Genomic DNA, 17,716 nt, shown 5'->3' with positions numbered 1-17,716 from the left:
CAGGGTATGACCCGTCCTATCATCAGACGACGCGTGTCCAGGTTGTTATACCCATGCACATGGGACGTATAGCTCAACCTATCACAAAGGGACACGCGTCCAGGCAGTTACCAAGATCTTCAAGAAGAGGACAGCTAGCCCAATCACCTTCCTACATCCTTCGGCTATAAATACCTTGTCAACTGGCATGAGGTATTCATTCATTCACATCCACTCTTATTCACTTATACCTCGACTACACTTAGTCTATATACTTCAGTACTTTCTTCATTACGAACGATACTGATTCTCATGCCGGAGGGTGGTTACAGGAAGATTCCCCCTCTTGTCCTTCTTGTAACCAGACTCACGGTGTCTGTTTTGCAGGTTCCGGTCATTGGACTTCGGGAAGTTGTGCTCATACTGTGTTAGTAGTTATCATATTTTATCCTGTGGACTCAGCGGATCCAGGACCCATACCAGGGGATCGGATCCGTGTTTCTTTATTGGCGCCATCCGTTTTGGTGTTAGAACAACACAAATTTTCGTTGGTTTTTCGGTTCGTTTAAAGTATGAGTAAACTTCCTGAGGGGCCGACGGGAATTCCTGCACTTACGTCACGTGTGACTAACACTGAAATACCTGAAGGCCTTGCCTAGAGTGTTTTTGCACGTGTGACAGCTCCGGGTTCACGAACTACCGAGACAACACCATGTGGTCGTACCCTTGAGCGCGTCACTGCACTAACTGGGCCAAATCCTACCGATTTAGGACACGTAACGGCTCCAGAAGGTTCCAATCTAGGTGATCTTGGATGAATCATGAGGGAGACCCTCCGAACTCGATCGGTATTGGACCCGGAAGTTGATTCCGATGATTCTGATATGGCGAGGTCTCACCGTCATAATTCCAGATCCGGCGGATTATTGTCCCCGGACGAATGGCTTCATGTCCAACAAGAGAACCTGAAAGTAGAATATGAGCGTAGAGTGCGGAATGCACATCTTCACGCCCGTGCTCTGACTTACGAAGAATCTCCCCGGAGATCTCTTTCTCCTCCTCCAACGGTGAGGAGAAGTCAGATCCGCCACAGTCAACAAACCGAACAAGAATTTGTTGAACCACGAAGGTTGCGCCCTCGCCCTCGCATAGACATGCGGATTCCATCTTACTTTGATGAGAATGACAGTTATGAATCAACGTATCACCCGGGAAACTACAGCTTCTACAGGGTGATAGCAAATGATTTCACAGGCAAGGAGCAGTCGTCCGTGGGACGTAATCCGCCACACCGAGTATGATAGTGACGCTGAGGAAGATTTCACCAAGCCATACCGCCCGGAAGCCTTTGCCGAGAAGTCAAAATTTATTGCAAGCAATGCGACAACACCTTTTCCTGTCAATGCTAAGATACCTACATCAGTGGGTAAATACAATGGCATGACTGATCCAAGTGATCATCTCCAAAACTTCGTGGCGGTAGGTGGTGTGAGCGGATGGACGCTCCCTTATTGGTGTCACATGTTCGCATTGACACTAACAGGGGCAGCGAGGGAATGGTTTGAGAAGTTACCTGACGGTCAAATTTGCAGCTGGGATGATCTGGTGAAGAAATTCTCGCAACAGTTCAGGCAGCAAAAGAAACATATGCGCGACCAGTCAGAAATTTTGGATGTTATCCGCCGTGATAACGAATCCATAGACGATTTTATTACCAGGTTCAACGACGAAAGTCTGAACATTGGTGGGATCAGCAAGGACATGCTTCGCGGTGCCTTTCGCAAAAATGTCAGGTGTGACGAGTTGATCCGCACACTCACTGGTAGGGATGGAATGTCGAATGAATGGGACGATATCATGACCGCAACAAAGTTGTTTGCCAACACTGAAAAAATATTGGGGAATAATAATTCAAAACAAAAACTCAAAGTTGAATTTCAAACTCCGAGACCCAATAAACAGGCAAAGGGACCGATCTAGTCAAGACTTCAGCCAAACACGGAAGCATCAAAGCCATTCGATGCAAGATCCCTCATCGGCAACAAGAACAAAAGGGGATTCTTGAGTCGAGGTCCTAACAGGTGGACTCCTCTTTCAAAGACTCCCTTAGAAATTCTCACTACTGAGAACGTGAATTTCCGAAAACCACAGCCACTCACGAGGAAATTATTCCTCGACACTAAAAAACATTGTTCGTTTCATAATGACATCAGTCATAGCACGAACTAATGTAATGCTTTGAGGAGAGAAATTGAGGCGGCTGTGAAGTTCGGGAAACTTGGACACCTTGTGAAAGATGGGAAACCGGGGACTGGTAAAGCTCCCATGCGGGACAACCAGGGCCCATCCAAGAAACAAGTCAAGGACTTAAACGTCCACATGATTCAAGGCGGACGAAAGGTCGGAGGAAAGAAACGGGAATACGACGAGGAAGAGTGGAAGAATGAGCCAGTGATCTTTCCACGAGTCAAGGGAGGTCCTAGAAACAAAAACCCCTTGATCATCACTGCCCTCTTCGGCCACTATCGATCACAATACGTTTTCTTCGATACTGGTAGTACATCGGACATCATGTACGAACAGTGCTTCGAACAACTTGATGAAGAGGACAAGGAAAGACAGAAACCCATCCATTCTCCTGTGTCAGGATTTGGAGGGGAGATAATGCACCCGCGAGGGGTGATATCTTTCCCAGTCACTTTAAGCGATGGAATTCATTCAAGGACCGAGGAGGTCGAATTTTTAGTTTTGCCTGCAACATCGAAACATGACATCATCTTAGGACGAGAGGCAATTGGTGACTTCAATGCTCATCCGTCTACGGCTCACGGTGTGGTAGGAGTTCCAACCAGCACCGGTATAGCAATAATTCACGTCAATCGATATTGCTTTGCAACAGAAAGCTCGAAACCCAGAAAGATTCTAAAACAATCTCTGAGGACTGAACCAGAAAAATGGGTTTTGAACAAGAAGTTTCCTGATCAGACTGTAACAATTGGACCTGCTATATCTGATACAGTAAGGACTTTTCTGAAGCAATTGTTAACAAAGAATATTGATGTCTTCGCATGGCAACTCGCGGACATGACTGGTGTCCCACGGAACTGTTGGAATTACGTATGCCCGAGACACATACTTATACTAATGTGGCTAACTGTGTTTGATCCAAGTCGGGTCATACCCAATAACAAGCTAGACAACACCAAATGTATTCCTTTAGTGATTTGATCATTTAAAAGAATACCGAACACTACGTGTTTAGAAAATTGGTTTTCTAAACAAACACACTTGAGGATTTAAATAAATTATCTGGATAATTTGTTTATGTAAATTAATTATTTAATTGGTTAAATAATTATGTAAATGCATGTACATTTTATAAAACTAAGTTTTATAAAATGAATGGAGATGGTTTTAAAATGGTTAAAACAAAATAACAAAAAAAAAAAAAAAAAAAAAAGAAAGAAGAAGCCGTCCACCCCATGTGGGTGGAAGGTTTTGGTCCAATCAAGTTCAAAGCTTTCTTTTGGTCCATGTGATGCCTCTTTATTAATCTCCACATCCAAGACATGCAAAAAGTGATCTTTCATTTTAGAATTTTCAAGTGTAAAATCAAGTTCATATTCTCTCTTTTTCTCTCCAAAACCCACGGCTCAAAGTGGGCAGAAAATAGGGAGTTTTGTGAGCTAGTTCAAGTGTTCAAAATCCTAGCAACTAGTTGGTGTTGTTGCTCAAAGCTTGGGGTATCAAAAGCTTGAGGGTTTCTCCTTTGCAACCTAGCCATTCAAAGTCATCATCTTCTTCATCCATCTACATCTTCTTATAAGGTATAAGAAGGTACCATTTACATTTTGTAAGCATATTGTTCTTGTAATATTGATCCTTGGCTTTGGGTTTTAGTTTTAACATAAAGGTATGTTTATAACTAGATTTAAAATCTAAGCTTCCGTTGCGTTTTCTAGTTAAATATGGTTAACTTGAACTTTGATAATCTTGTATAAAACCCATCAATGGTATCAGAGCCGGTTACAAGGACTTATGTTTCTTACATGTTCATAGATTTCGGGTTTTTTCATGGGTGAAAAAGGGGTCCGAAATTTTGGTGGATTATACCCCTCATGGATTTGTAAGATCTTGACATGCATGGAAAGATCTTAGGAAACCATTATTAACATTTGGATGTTGAAAATAAAAAAAAAATAATAAATTTCACTTTTGGGCCGTAGCCTCTTGGGGGGGGGGCCGATTTTATTTGGTGATTTTGGGCATTGGTTGCTTAGGTTGCATGCTTAGAACATTTGGTATGTTTGGATGTGTCATAACCGAAACCTAGACCTTGGATGTGTTGATTGTTGTTTGTGTATGTTGATTATGTTTATTATTCAATATGGTTGTAATAATTCATAATCTTAGGCTTGTGTAATTTATTTATTCATAAGTTGGTTTGTAATAAATAGATTAGTTGCATTTTCTTTTTTTAGAAAAATATGTATTAGGATACATTTTGTAAAAATTGAAGATGCAAGAATTGGTGGATTTGGGCCTTGGACCGAAATTTTGGGCTTGTTGGGCCTCACCGGCCCATCATGGGATTCAAGCCCATTAGGCCCATAAATTTCACTCTTGGGCCCAAGAAGACTTTTGGAAGTTTGGAGCCCATTAACAAGCCCAACAAGAACACAACAACTTGGAAAGGATACTTGAAGCATTTGGATGCAAGGTCAAGTGGGAGTCAACATTCCATCCTTGTGTCATGTTTTGTCCCTTAGGTGTGACTTATGACCTATACTTGTTTCGGCTAACAAGTATGGTCAAACTTAGCGGTTCTCGGTTATGACTATATTTTGCATGTGTTTGCTTGGTTGTTTGTTTTACTTATTGTAATGTGTGGTTGATAGATATTAGGATATCCAAACCGTCACATAGGAACGACAACAAGCATAAAACGGGTTCTAATATATATTTGGTAAAATCGCGTCAATTAGTTTAATTAAATGGGTTTATTAAAACTAAGCGATTACTCACATATAATAAAATTGGTTTTATTATAACTTGAACCTTGAAAATTGGTTTTCAAAATCGCCATATTACTAAATGCATGTTAGGATATGGCATAATGTTTTTCAAACTAGAATATTGGAAAACTTAAAATCCCTTTTTCATAATTACCAAGGAAACAAGTCTTACACCATCCTTTTGTATGACACTTAACGTATTAGGGAACTTTAAATGGGATAAAGGTCACCTAACCATTTTGAGCAAACTAATATACTTAGGGTAATATTAACATATTTGTGGGATAAAGGTCACCTAACCACTTGTATGTTAATCTTACATGTTTATACAAGTAGGACGACTTGAATTGGAAACCATGTGATAAAGGTCACCTAAGCATGGGGTCCAATGGTGTTGATGGGATAAACATGCCAACACGAAATAAGGATTTCGAATGGTCCCATACCTCTAGAAGTTGCAAAGGGTTGCAATTGTCAAGATTGACTACCTTGTTAAATCAAATAACGGGATAAAGGTCACCTAACCGAAATTTGATTTATCGTTGGATTCTAGAATTTAATTATTATTTTAAAATTTGGAATAAAAGGGTATTAATAATTAAATTGTTTATAATACTAAAATAAAACTTTGTTAAATTTTGTAGATGGCCGCTAACAATGCAAACACCTCTACCCATAACACCCGTAACCTATCCTTAAGAACCATCCTTGAAAAGGATCGTCTAAACCATAATAACTTTATGGATTGGTATCGCAACTTAAGAATAGTTCTTAAACAAGAAGAGATATCATATGTCTTAGACGATCCCATTCCCGATGAGCCTAACGTGGAAGATGAGGAGGCGTATAACGATTGGGTCAAGTACACCAAAGATTCGGTGCAAGCCTCTTGCCTCATGTTAGGGACTATGATTCCCGAAATCCAAAAGGATTTCGAGCATCATGGGGCATACGACATGATAACTCAATTGAAGGAAATGTTCCTTCAACAAGCTAGAGCGGAACGTTTCGAAACGGTTCGAGCGTTTCATGCATGTCGTATGGAGGAAACCCAAAGCGTCTCATCTTATGTCCTAAAAATGAAAAGCTACATTGAAAAGCTTCGTAGGTTGAATTGTCCCGTCTCTAATGAGTTGGCTACGGATTTGATCCTCAACTCTTTGACCAAAAGGTTTGAAACTTTTGTCATGAACTATAACATGAATGGGTGGGACAAAAGCATTGGTGAGCTTCACGCAATGCTAAGAACGGCCGAAGCGGGAATGGGTAAAAGGGTTTTACCCGTTCTAACAATCAATGAAGGGAAAAGGGGACATAACTCCAACCCCAAAGCAAGTGTTGCTAAGGGCAAGGGCCACGTCCAAGGAAAGGGAAAGAGGAAAGCCATCACGCCCACCAAACCGAAGGAAAAGAAGCAAAAGGTTGCGGCACAAGATCCATGCTTTGAGTGTGGAGAGATAGGTCATTGGAAAAGGAATTGTCCGACCTATCTCAATGCGTTAAAAGATAAGAGGGATGCGGGGCATACCTCAGGTATTATCTTTACTATACATATTGAACTAAATGTTATTTCTTCAAATACATGGGTACTTGATACCGGATGTGGAACTCACATTTGCAATTTGTTGCAGGGGTTCAAAAGAAGTAAACAACTCAACAAAGGGGACATTAGTCTCTTTATGGGCAATGGAGCAAGAGTTGAAGTCCAAGCCCAAGGAGACTACTTGTTAAAGCTTCCAAGTGGTTTGGAAGTAATTTTGAAGAATGTTTTGTATGCTCCTAAGTTAAGGAGAAACATTATTTCCGTGTCTCTTTTAAAACAATGTGGCTTTGATCTTAAATTTATAAATTGTGATATTCATGTTTTGATGAATGGCATGTTTTATTTTAAAGCTATACCCATGAATGGTATATATGAAATAGATCAAAGTGGTATGTCACATAGTAGTTCAATGTACAATGTCAACACCAAGAAACTCAAGAAGGACTTGGGTGATTCCTATCTTTGGCATTGTCGCCTTGGACATATAAGCAAGAATCGCATGCAAACTCTTCGCAAGAGTGGTATTCTAGAAACAAATGAGTATGATTCATTTGATATATGTGAATCTTGTTTACAAGGCAAAATGACAAAGCAACCCTTTAATAAAACTTTTGAAAGGTCAAAAGAATTATTGGGTATCATACATTCGGATGTATGTGGTCCTTTTAGACCAATGACTAGGAATGGTGAAAGATACTTCATTACCTTTATTGACGATTATAGTCGATATGGTTATGTGTACTTAATGAAACACAAAGATGAAGCTTTTGAAATGTTCAAAGACTTCAAAACTGAAGTAGAAAGACAACTCAAGACCACAATCAAAGTACTTCGTAGTGATAGAGGAGGTGAATACCTAAGTGGTATTTTTCAAGATCATCTTAAGAGTTGTGGAATTATTTCACAACTTACTCCACCTGGAACACCACAACATAATGGTGTGTCTGAAAGGAGAAATCGTACCCTATTAGATATGGTTCGATCGATGATGGCTAGAAGCACTTTACCTCTATCATTTTGGGGCTATGCTTTACTTTCCGCTGTTCGCATATTGAATATGGCTCCAACCAAGAAAGTGGAGAAGACACCTTTTGAAGTATGGCATGGAAAGGCTCCATCGCTATCATTCTTAAGAGTTTGGGGTTGTGAAGCTTATGTAAAGCAATACACCCCAAACAAATTAGAAGTCCGATCCACTAAGTGTATCTTTATAGGTTATCCTAAAGATGATTTAGGATATTACTTTTACGATCCTAGTGAGCAAAATGTTATTATTGCTCGAAAGGGTAAGTTCTTGGAAACTAAGTTCCTTGAGGAAGGAACTAATAGTAGAACAGTGAAATTTGATGAGGATCAAGAATCACAAGATGATACACAATTGGTTGATACTAGCACTCAACAAGAGGTTGTTGAAAGTGATCAAGTGGTTGATCAAAACACACAAAACGTTCGCAGATCTGGTAGAATTAGCAATCCACCTGAAAAATATGGATTTTTTGTAGAAGGTTGCTACGTGGTAGATTCGGATGAACCGACCACATACCGTGATGCAATGTCCAAGAATGATTGTGACAAATGGCTTGAAGCCATGAACGTTGAGATGCAATCCATGTATGACAACCAAGTTTGGGAATTGGTTGAACCACCACTCAACTCCAAAGCTGTTGGAAGCAAGTGGGTTTTCAAAAGGAAAACTGATATGCATGGAAACTTGGATACTTATAAAGCAAGACTTGTAGCTAAGGGTTTCACTCAAACTCAAGGGGTTGATTATGATGAAACTTTTTCGCCTGTGGCAATGCTTAAGTCTATTAGGATATTATTTGCCATAGCTGCACATTATGATTATGAAATTTGGCAAATGGATGTCAAGACCGCTTTCCTAAATGGATATCTTGAGGAAGATGTCTATATGGTTCAGCCTGAAGGTTTTGTCGATCCAAAACATCCTAATAAAGTATGCAAGTTAAAGAAATCAATCTATGGATTGAAACAAGCATCTAGAACTTGGAATCATCGTTTTGATGAAGAAATCAAAAGTTTTGGATTCATCAAGAACGCTGATGAGGCTTGTGTGTATAAGAAAGCTAGTGGGAGTATAATTACCTTCTTAGTATTGTATGTCGATGACATCCTACTATTTGGAAATGACATTCCAACCATGGAAAGCGTTAAGGCTTGGCTTGGAAGTAGATTTTCCATCAAGGATCTTGGTGAAGCTGCCTATATTTTGGGAATAAAGATCTATAGGGATAGGTCAAGGCGCTTGATAGGTTTGAACCAAAGTACATACATTGATAAGATCTTGAAAAGGTTCAAGATGGAAAACTCCAAGAAAGGTTTTGTACCTATTCAAAGAGGGACCATATTGAGTTCAGCTCAATGTCCAAGCTCAAAGGGTGAGCAAGAGACGATGAAACAAATCCCATATGCTTCTGCTATAGGATCCATCATGTATGCGATGATATGTACTAGACCGGATGTGTCATGCGCTTTGAGCATGACAAGCAGATACCAACAGAATCCAGGAAACAGTCATTGGATGGCTGTTAAGAGCATATTGAAATACCTTAGGAGAACTAAGGATATGTTTCTGATATATGGATCTGGTGAGGAGGAACTCGCTATAAAAGGTTACACGGATGCGAGCTTCCAAACTGATCGAGATGATTCTCGATCACAGTCTGGGTATGTGTTCACTCTTAATGGAGGAGCTGTCTCTTGGAAGAGCTCAAAACAGGAAGTGGTAGCATTGTCCACTACAGAATCAGAATACATCGCCGCTTCATTAGCAGCTCAGGAAGCTGCATGGTTGAAGAAATTCATTACTGATCTAGGGGTGGTCTCTTCCATTCAAGACCCCCTAGAAATCTTTTGTGACAACGAGGGTGCGATTGCACAAATCAAGGAACCTCGTTCACACCAAAAGACAAGGCACATAGAGCGGAGATTCAACTACATAAGGGATGAAGTTGAAAAAGGAAAGATATGTATTCGCAAAGTTGGAACTGATCAAAATCTTGCGGATCCATTCACGAAGCTCCTAGAAAGACCGAAACATGAGCGTCATGCGAGTGGCTTAGGACTTCGATATTCTAGTAATTGGATTTGATCTATTTTGTATTTACGTTTAAAAGACTTTTGTAATTTAACTCTTTTATATGATTATGGAATCTTGAGTTAAATTCTAATTTTGCATGTTTAATCCATGAATAAGTTATCTTATTCTAAAAGTCCGTAGTCAATCACATTTGTGGGAACAAATATGAAGCAAGACTATTATGAACTAGGATTGGTGGATATTCATAAGGAATGAATATGGAGCATAGGTTTGCTGCCAAAGTTCATAGATATTTGTGGGATACAAATATTGGACTGACCCGCTCTCAATATTACTACATGGAGTCGATTGACTTGATCATTAGTAATCTTGAGTAAAGGAGAATTTCATATTATCCTTAGACCTGAGATGTATATTGGGTCTTGATTTTCACCAAGTATTACACTTTGACTCTCCCCTTCGCTATTCGTAAAAGATGGTACATAAGGATGAGCTCAGGTGGAGTATAAAAGTGATAGTGGGAGGCGTATACAGTCAAGATGGAATTTGTTCCTCTTATGTGTTGAGAGTTTAGATGTCTAAGGCCTGATAAAGTTGAATTGTAAAGAGAATGATCACCTATGTCTCTTAGATTCAACATGACATCTAGTAACAAAGGGATATAATGATAGATTCACCTAAATCATATCAAGTAAGGAACTTGAAGGGATGATGTTATTGAATGGCACTTCGTCAAACACATTAGGGGTGGTGAACTGTTGTTAGGCGGTATTCACCACTTGCATTAATTTTCTATGTATCTCGTGCAAGTGGGAGATTGTTGGAATTACGTATGCCCGAGACACATACTTATACTAATGTGGCTAACTGTGTTTGATCCAAGTCGGGTCATACCCAATAACAAGCTAGACAACACCAAATGTATTCCTTTAGTGATTTGATCATTTAAAAGAATACCGAACACTACGTGTTTAGAAAATTGGTTTTCTAAACAAACACACTTGAGGATTTAAATAAATTATCTGGATAATTTGTTTATGTAAATTAATTATTTAATTGGTTAAATAATTATGTAAATGCATGTACATTTTATAAAACTAAGTTTTATAAAATGAATGGAGATGGTTTTAAAATGGTTAAAACAAAATAACAAAAAAAAAAAAAAAAAAAAAAGAAAGAAGAAGCCGTCCACCCCATGTGGGTGGAAGGTTTTGGTCCAATCAAGTTCAAAGCTTTCTTTTGGTCCATGTGATGCCTCTTTATTAATCTCCACATCCAAGACATGCAAAAAGTGATCTTTCATTTTAGAATTTTCAAGTGTAAAATCAAGTTCATATTCTCTCTTTTTCTCTCCAAAACCCACGGCTCAAAGTGGGCAGAAAATAGGGAGTTTTGTGAGCTAGTTCAAGTGTTCAAAATCCTAGCAACTAGTTGGTGTTGTTGCTCAAAGCTTGGGGTATCAAAAGCTTGAGGGTTTCTCCTTTGCAACCTAGCCATTCAAAGTCATCATCTTCTTCATCCATCTACATCTTCTTATAAGGTATAAGAAGGTACCATTTACATTTTGTAAGCATATTGTTCTTGTAATATTGATCCTTGGCTTTGGGTTTTAGTTTTAACATAAAGGTATGTTTATAACTAGATTTAAAATCTAAGCTTCCGTTGCGTTTTCTAGTTAAATATGGTTAACTTGAACTTTGATAATCTTGTATAAAACCCATCAGGAACATTGCGGAGCATAAGTTGAGGGTAAACCCGATGTTTACACCGATCGTCCAGAAATAACGTAAGATGGGTCCGGAACAAACAAAAGCAATGAATGAGCAAGTTCAGGACCTCTTACAGGCTAGAATCATTCGCCCAATTCAATATCAGACATGGGTCGCCAATCCGGTTATCGTTCCCAAAAGTAACGGGACATGGCGGATGTGTATAGATTTCAAGGATCTAAACAAGGCGTGCTCCAAGGGCTGTTATCCGCTACCAGAAATAGACCTCAAGGTTGATGATGTGGCACCATTCAAATTCAAATGCTTCTTAGATGCTTACAAAGGCTACAATCAAATCCGCATGGCCGCAAGTGACGAGGATAAAACAGCTTTTTGTACCGATCAAGGCACTTTTTTCTACAAAATGATGCCTTTCGGACTAAAGAATGCGGGGGCCACATATGAACGGTTGATGGACATATCGTTTAAAAGTCAAATTGGTCGAAATTTGGAAGTTTATATGGACGACCTTGTGATCAAGAGTGTTGAGAAAGACCAAATGTTGAGGGACATCGAAGAAACGTTCCAAACGCTAAGAGTATCAACATGACACTGAACCCAGCTAAGTGTTTGTTCGGGATGGAGGAAGGAAAATTCCTTGGAGTAGTTGTTACGGATGCGGGCTTCAAAGCTAATTCGGATAAAGTTCAAGCTGTAGCCCGCATGCCCTCTCCTTCCTCCCTCAAGGAAGTTCAGACGCTCAATGGTCGCTTGGTTGCTTTGAATCGATATTTGGCAAATCATGCAGCCAAATCTTATCCTTTTGTCTCAACACTAAGAAATTGCCTCAAGAAAGCACAATTCAGATGGACCGCGGAAGCGGAATAAGCTTTCTTGGAGGTTAAGAAATGTTTGATGGAACTGCCCACATTGACAACACCTTATGTGGGAGAACCTTTAACAATGTACTTATTAGCATCAGACATTGCTATCGGGGCTGTCCTCCTGACGGATAGGAAAAAGTTCAAACACCGATTTACTACGTCAGCAAAACACTGTCAGACCCAGAAACAAGATATTCAATGCTAGAAAAACTTGTCCTAGCATTGGTCTATGCTGCTCGACGCCTCCACAGGTACTTTCAGGGGCATCCCATCAATGTTTTAACCGGATACAAGCTCAAGAACATTCTCAGCAAGCCGGAATTGTCTGGACGATGGGCAAAATGGGCCATCGAGCTAGGTGAACACGCGATAGAATACAAACCTAGGCCATCAATTAAGGGGCAGGTGCTGGCGGACTTCGTCACTGAAGTCCCGTGACACAAAGAGATAGAATGTTTGATTGAACAACAACCCCAAGCACCTCCTGAGCAAGGGCAAATTTGGTCGTTGTTCACGGACGGGGCTTCAAGCAGTGAGGGATCTGGCGCAGGACTCAGGCTAGTCAATCCCGAAGGCCACGAGTTTACATACGCCATAAAGTTAGACTTCAAGAGTACTAACAACAAGGCGGAGTATGAGGCTTTCTTGGCCGGCTTACGGATAGCCAAAAATCTTGGGGTGAAACATTTGGAAGCCCGCGTGGAATCCATGTTAGTTGCGGGACAGATTAACGGCACATATGAAGCAAAGAATGACATAATGGCTTCTTATGTATCACAGGAGAAAGATTTGATGCTCCAGTTCTCCTCATGCAAAGTAATCCACATAAAAAGAAGCAAGAACAAATCAGCAGATGCTCTTAGAAAATTGGCTTCAACGAATTTCGAACACTTTGCTAAAGATATCCGCATTGAAATATTGGACCGCCCGTCTGTCCCGCAACATCAAGTTTTAGTAATCCAAACTGGAGTGGAATCCTGGATGACGCCTATCTTAGCATATTTGTCATCAGGAGTTCTCCCAGAGGGAAAAGCCGTGGCCCGGAAGATAAAGCACAAAGCCCTAAACTCTCAGATACATGACGGTGTTTTATACCGACGTTCCTTCCTCGGACCATTACTTCGATGTGTGGACGCCGAGGAAGTGAATTACTTAATCAGAGAAGTTCATGAAGGCATCTGTGGTCTTCACGCTAGTCCGCGCATGGTTGTAGCAAAATTGATGAATGCTGGATATTAATGGCAAGGATTGCATCTAGACGCTGTGCATGAATCAGAAAGTGTGATTCATGCCAACGTCATGCTCCTAACACGCAACGACCAAAGAACGAGCTCATTCCAGTCACTTCAGCTTGGCCGTTCCAAAAATGGGCTATCGACATAATGGGACCTTTCCCTGAAGCCCCGGGACGTGTCAAATTCTTAATAGTAGCCATCGACTACTTCACGAAGTGGGTTGAAGCCAAACCAGTTGCTTCTATAACAGCAACAAGGGCTAAGAAATTCCTTTGGGAATTCATCATATGCCGGTTTGGCTTCCGCTGGAACTCGTTAGTGATAACGGTACTCAATTCGCGGACAGTGGGCTACAGGAATGGCTGAAAGAATTGAAGATATCTCAAATTTTCACATCTTTAGCCCACCCGCAGGCGAATGGTCAGGTTGAGAGAACCAACCGAACAATTAAGGAAGGAATCAAAGCAAGGTTAGGGACTAAACGGATGGGTTGGGTTGACGAATTGCCCCATGTACTCTGGGCCTTCGGCACCCAAAAGAATTCCAGCAATTCTGAGACCTCCTTTAGTCTAACCTACGGCATAGAGGCCATGATTCCAGCTGAGATTGGGATTCCATCCGCACGAGTATTGCTGATCGATGACAATGATCACGAACTCCAGATGAATCTTGACCCCCTCGAAGAAAGGAGAGAACTAGCATCGATCCGCGAGCACAATTACAAACGCCAGTTGCAAAAGTATTATAACTCGCAGGTCCAAAGGTGTGAGTTCGATGTGGGAGACTTTGTCTTCCGTAACAATGAAGCCTCCGGGCAAGTTGGGTCCAAACTTGGGAAGGACCTTATAGAATTCAGAAAGTTTTATCTAAAGGTTCCTACAAGTTAGAAAAGTTGGATGGGACTGAGATCCCTCGAACTTGGAATTAGGCCCAATTGAAGAAGTGTTACATGTAGTATGTTTCTCTTTTTGGCCTGCGCGCCTAAATAGATTAGCAATTTTATGTAATTTTATCTTTTGTAATTCGGCTTTTGCCTCATCTATGGAAATTTTATTTAAGTCATTTACAACATGTATTGTTATGTAATCCTTTATTGGCATACAAAGAAGATCCTACAAACACTTATATTATGAAGAATAAAACAAAGTGTATCGAATACAAAAAGACTTCTTTATTCATGCAAAAGGGATTACAGAAAAGAGATCCTAATTACAAAAACAAGAAAAATCTATCTATGACGCTGCATCTTCGTGTTCCACGCCCTTTCCTTCAGCATCTTCTTCATTCCCCTCGCCGAGGTCCAGAAGATCCTTTAGCTGCTAAATGCTATCCTCCTCATCTGCAAGCTCAGATATTTGCTTCGCCAAAGAAAACTTTAAAGTGTCAAAATCCTTTGTTTTCTGGACAAGGATGGCAGCAGTATCTCGGCCAGCTAAGACATACTCTTCCGGTAGCTTGGATTCAGAGGCAAATTTATAGCCTTCTCGGAAGCCTAGCTGGTGGCCAGCTTGCTTAGATGCTTTCAGGAGGATAGCAACATAGTTCCCAAGCTTATCACTCGCCCGAACATCGACAATGACCTGTGTTAATAATAAAATATAAGTAATTACAAACACTTAGAATATTTACAAACAAAGCAGGATTCATACCTTGGGAATGCCCTCCGCTAACAGCCATTTCTTGTCCGCCTTGGCTCAGACAAGCTCCATCTTGTGGCCAGCACATTCCAAAGCCTATTCTCAGCTTTTGGCAGCAAGATCAACCAAGTGCTTCTCCTTAGCCACTGAGTCAGCCTGCAAGGTCTTTATTAGCTCAGCCTGTTCATCCAGTTGCCTTTGGAGAACAGCCTTGGCTTCCTCAGCAACAAGGCGAGCAGCCTTTTCTGCTTCCAGCGCTTGTCGGCTCTCATTGGCCTCATTCATGGCCCCGAGAGCCTCCTTCTTGGCCTCCGCCAGATTAATCTCCAGGTCATCCCACTCCTGTTCATCGCCACCTAGTCTCGGGTTATCTCCCGACTGGTGGAAATAGTATTCGCTAAGTGATAAGTGTTTGAGTTTAGTAACTCTTGGCGAATACTGCGATGACGGCGCTCCTTCTCAGCAGGAGGAAGACTCTCCTGAAAATATTCGAAGCATACATCCACGTCGCGGAACGTTGAATCTCGGTGTAAAGACCAACGTGGACGATGCGGAGTAGGATCTTCCTCCTGAGGAGCCGTAGAGGTTCGAGGCCCATGTGCAAACATACTCACACCCCCTTGATCAATAAAATGGTGAACGTTGAAGGAGGGTGACATGTTGATATGATCACCATCATTGCCTTCCTTATTCTTCAAGGGAGAATCGTCCGCCACAACGATTGGTTCCTCGGCGGTGTTAAGAGGAGGAGATGATGGCGGTGGTGGCACCTTTGAGCTCTTCACACCTGAAACGTGTTTAGAAAAATCATTCAGGGCTACTGATAAACGATAAATAGTCGGTCAGAAACACATTTGACCCATAACAGTTAACGAATGGGAGGAACATTAAACGTACCCAAGGAAGGGTCTTCCGAGTCAAGCTGATAGAGGCACGACTCCAAGTCAGCAGCAGGCTTCCGCTTTTTTGACTTATTCGACGGGACAACCTTAGTAGGTTGAGCCTTGCGTTTTCCGGCTGCCTTGGAAGCACCCGCATTAGCAGTTTGATGCCCACCCTCAGCGGTGACATCATCCGGCGCGGGACGCCTACCTTCCGCAGCAGTGTCAACATCGTCTTGATCCACTGCTTGGCTGGACGAGGTTCTCAGGCGGGTTAAACCTGCAGTTGAGTCCACGGCATTAGTAGCATCAACTGGAAAACTTCCTTCGCAAAGTGACGGCTCTTCGCTGGATGAAAATAGTACGATCACTCTGCTGGAAGTAATAGCAGTCACAGGTCAGGGTCGTAGAATTCCCTCACCTTTCTGGATGGACTCTTGAACGTAGTCCTTACCTTTGGCATACATCGCCTCGGAAACTACTGGTTCCGGGCGGAATGCGGTGGGAAATAAGAAGTTAACACTGGTGCATTCCAAAAAGGGCACATCCCTTGGATCAATTGGACGACACACCATCATTCCTCCTTCATGGTCCAGCAGAGTATCGAAGGCGGAACCCTCACCTGTACAAACAATAATAAAAGTCAAAAAACAGACATTTATTAAAGAGAGAATAGGAGTACCGCCAAACTTACTCTTGTTGGTTCTCTCATAATATGGCTCCAAGTCAGGGAACGGTCACAAGCGTCTCATCTTCGCACTCACCATCGCCCCCTCATGTATGGGGTGCATAGGAGTAGGCGTGGCGGTCAAGGTCAAAAACCACGGCAGACCCTCATGAGCAGTGTCCGGAACCACTGGCATGGCATCCTCCGCCTTGCGATAAGTCATCGCGAACGGGATAACATCCTCCCTGATCCAGAAAAATTTTGGCTTCCAGCCATGAAGGCTAGGGATCCATTCCGTACCTATAACTTTCTTCCCAATGGAAGCAAAACTGTACCATCCATCGCGGAAGGTCATTTTGTTGAAAACGGCAAACTTGCCAACTGATGGTTCGAAATTATGAACTTGACAACAGAATTCGAAGTGTCGAATTCTTAACATCCCAAATGGATGGATTTGAGATATGTGAATCCCATAAGTCGTCAAGATCGATTGTACGAATCTCGTCACAGGAATCCGGAAGTTCCCCGTTGTAAAATGGTCAATATATATGGCCATCTTCCTCGGAGGCGGACTGGTAGCGATGGAACCACTTACTGGACGCTCTGGCTCCCATTCAGACGCCAGACCGTACACATTAACGACATCGTCAAAATCCTTACGCTTGACATTCAAAACAACCTCATTAATGGCAGGAGCACCTTTCTTATCCCCAGCCATCAGATGAGATATGATTAATCAGTTACAAGAAGGAAATAAATCAGAAGGTTAGAATTCAGAATGTTTTAGAAAAGACGAAGTCGAAAGAGATAAGAGTAACATGGAAATCACGAGTGACCTATTTATACTCATAGCAATTAATGCGATTGATGGGGTGCCAGAAGAGAGAGAAATCACGGACCGCCAGATGATTGACACGTCAGGCGGGAGATTCAAAAAAGTGCAAACAGGCTGTCAAGGGCGTCATACACGTCTTGTCAGTTGTCCCTTGAAGTTTCTCTCTCCGCCACGTCATCATGATTATCCAACTTTCAAAAATTTCAACTTTCAAGAATATCTTCAAAGGATATTATCACACTCACAAGTATAATGCTCACAATTTTTTTT

At 41.4% G+C, this 17,716-nt stretch overlaps 1 protein-coding gene across 1 annotated transcript; it reads left to right on the top strand.

The window, feature by feature from the left end:
• The first annotated feature begins 12,899 nt into the window (after nucleotides 1-12,899).
• Nucleotides 12,900-13,430, top strand: LOC143584203 (uncharacterized). The gene has a single exon (XM_077066302.1). It carries the CDS (start codon nucleotides 12,900-12,902, stop codon nucleotides 13,428-13,430), a length of 531 nt encoding a protein of 176 aa, XP_076922417.1.
• Nucleotides 13,431-17,716: the final 4,286 nt, after the last annotated feature.

Source organism: Bidens hawaiensis, unplaced genomic scaffold (genome assembly GCF_021521415.1).
Source record: "Bidens hawaiensis isolate Kalapana, Puna unplaced genomic scaffold, B.hawaiensis_p1.1 tig00032847_1, whole genome shotgun sequence".
Classification (NCBI taxonomy): Eukaryota; Viridiplantae; Streptophyta; class Magnoliopsida; order Asterales; family Asteraceae; genus Bidens; species Bidens hawaiensis.
The sequence above is the reverse complement of the archived record's forward strand: the minus strand, read 5'-3'. Positions and strand labels throughout refer to the sequence as shown.

Excerpts from the sequence above, each read along its gene's own strand:
- LOC143584203 (XM_077066302.1), top strand. The coding sequence starts at position 12,900 with ATGTTAGTTGCGGGACAGATTAACGGCACATATGAAGCAAAGAATGAC.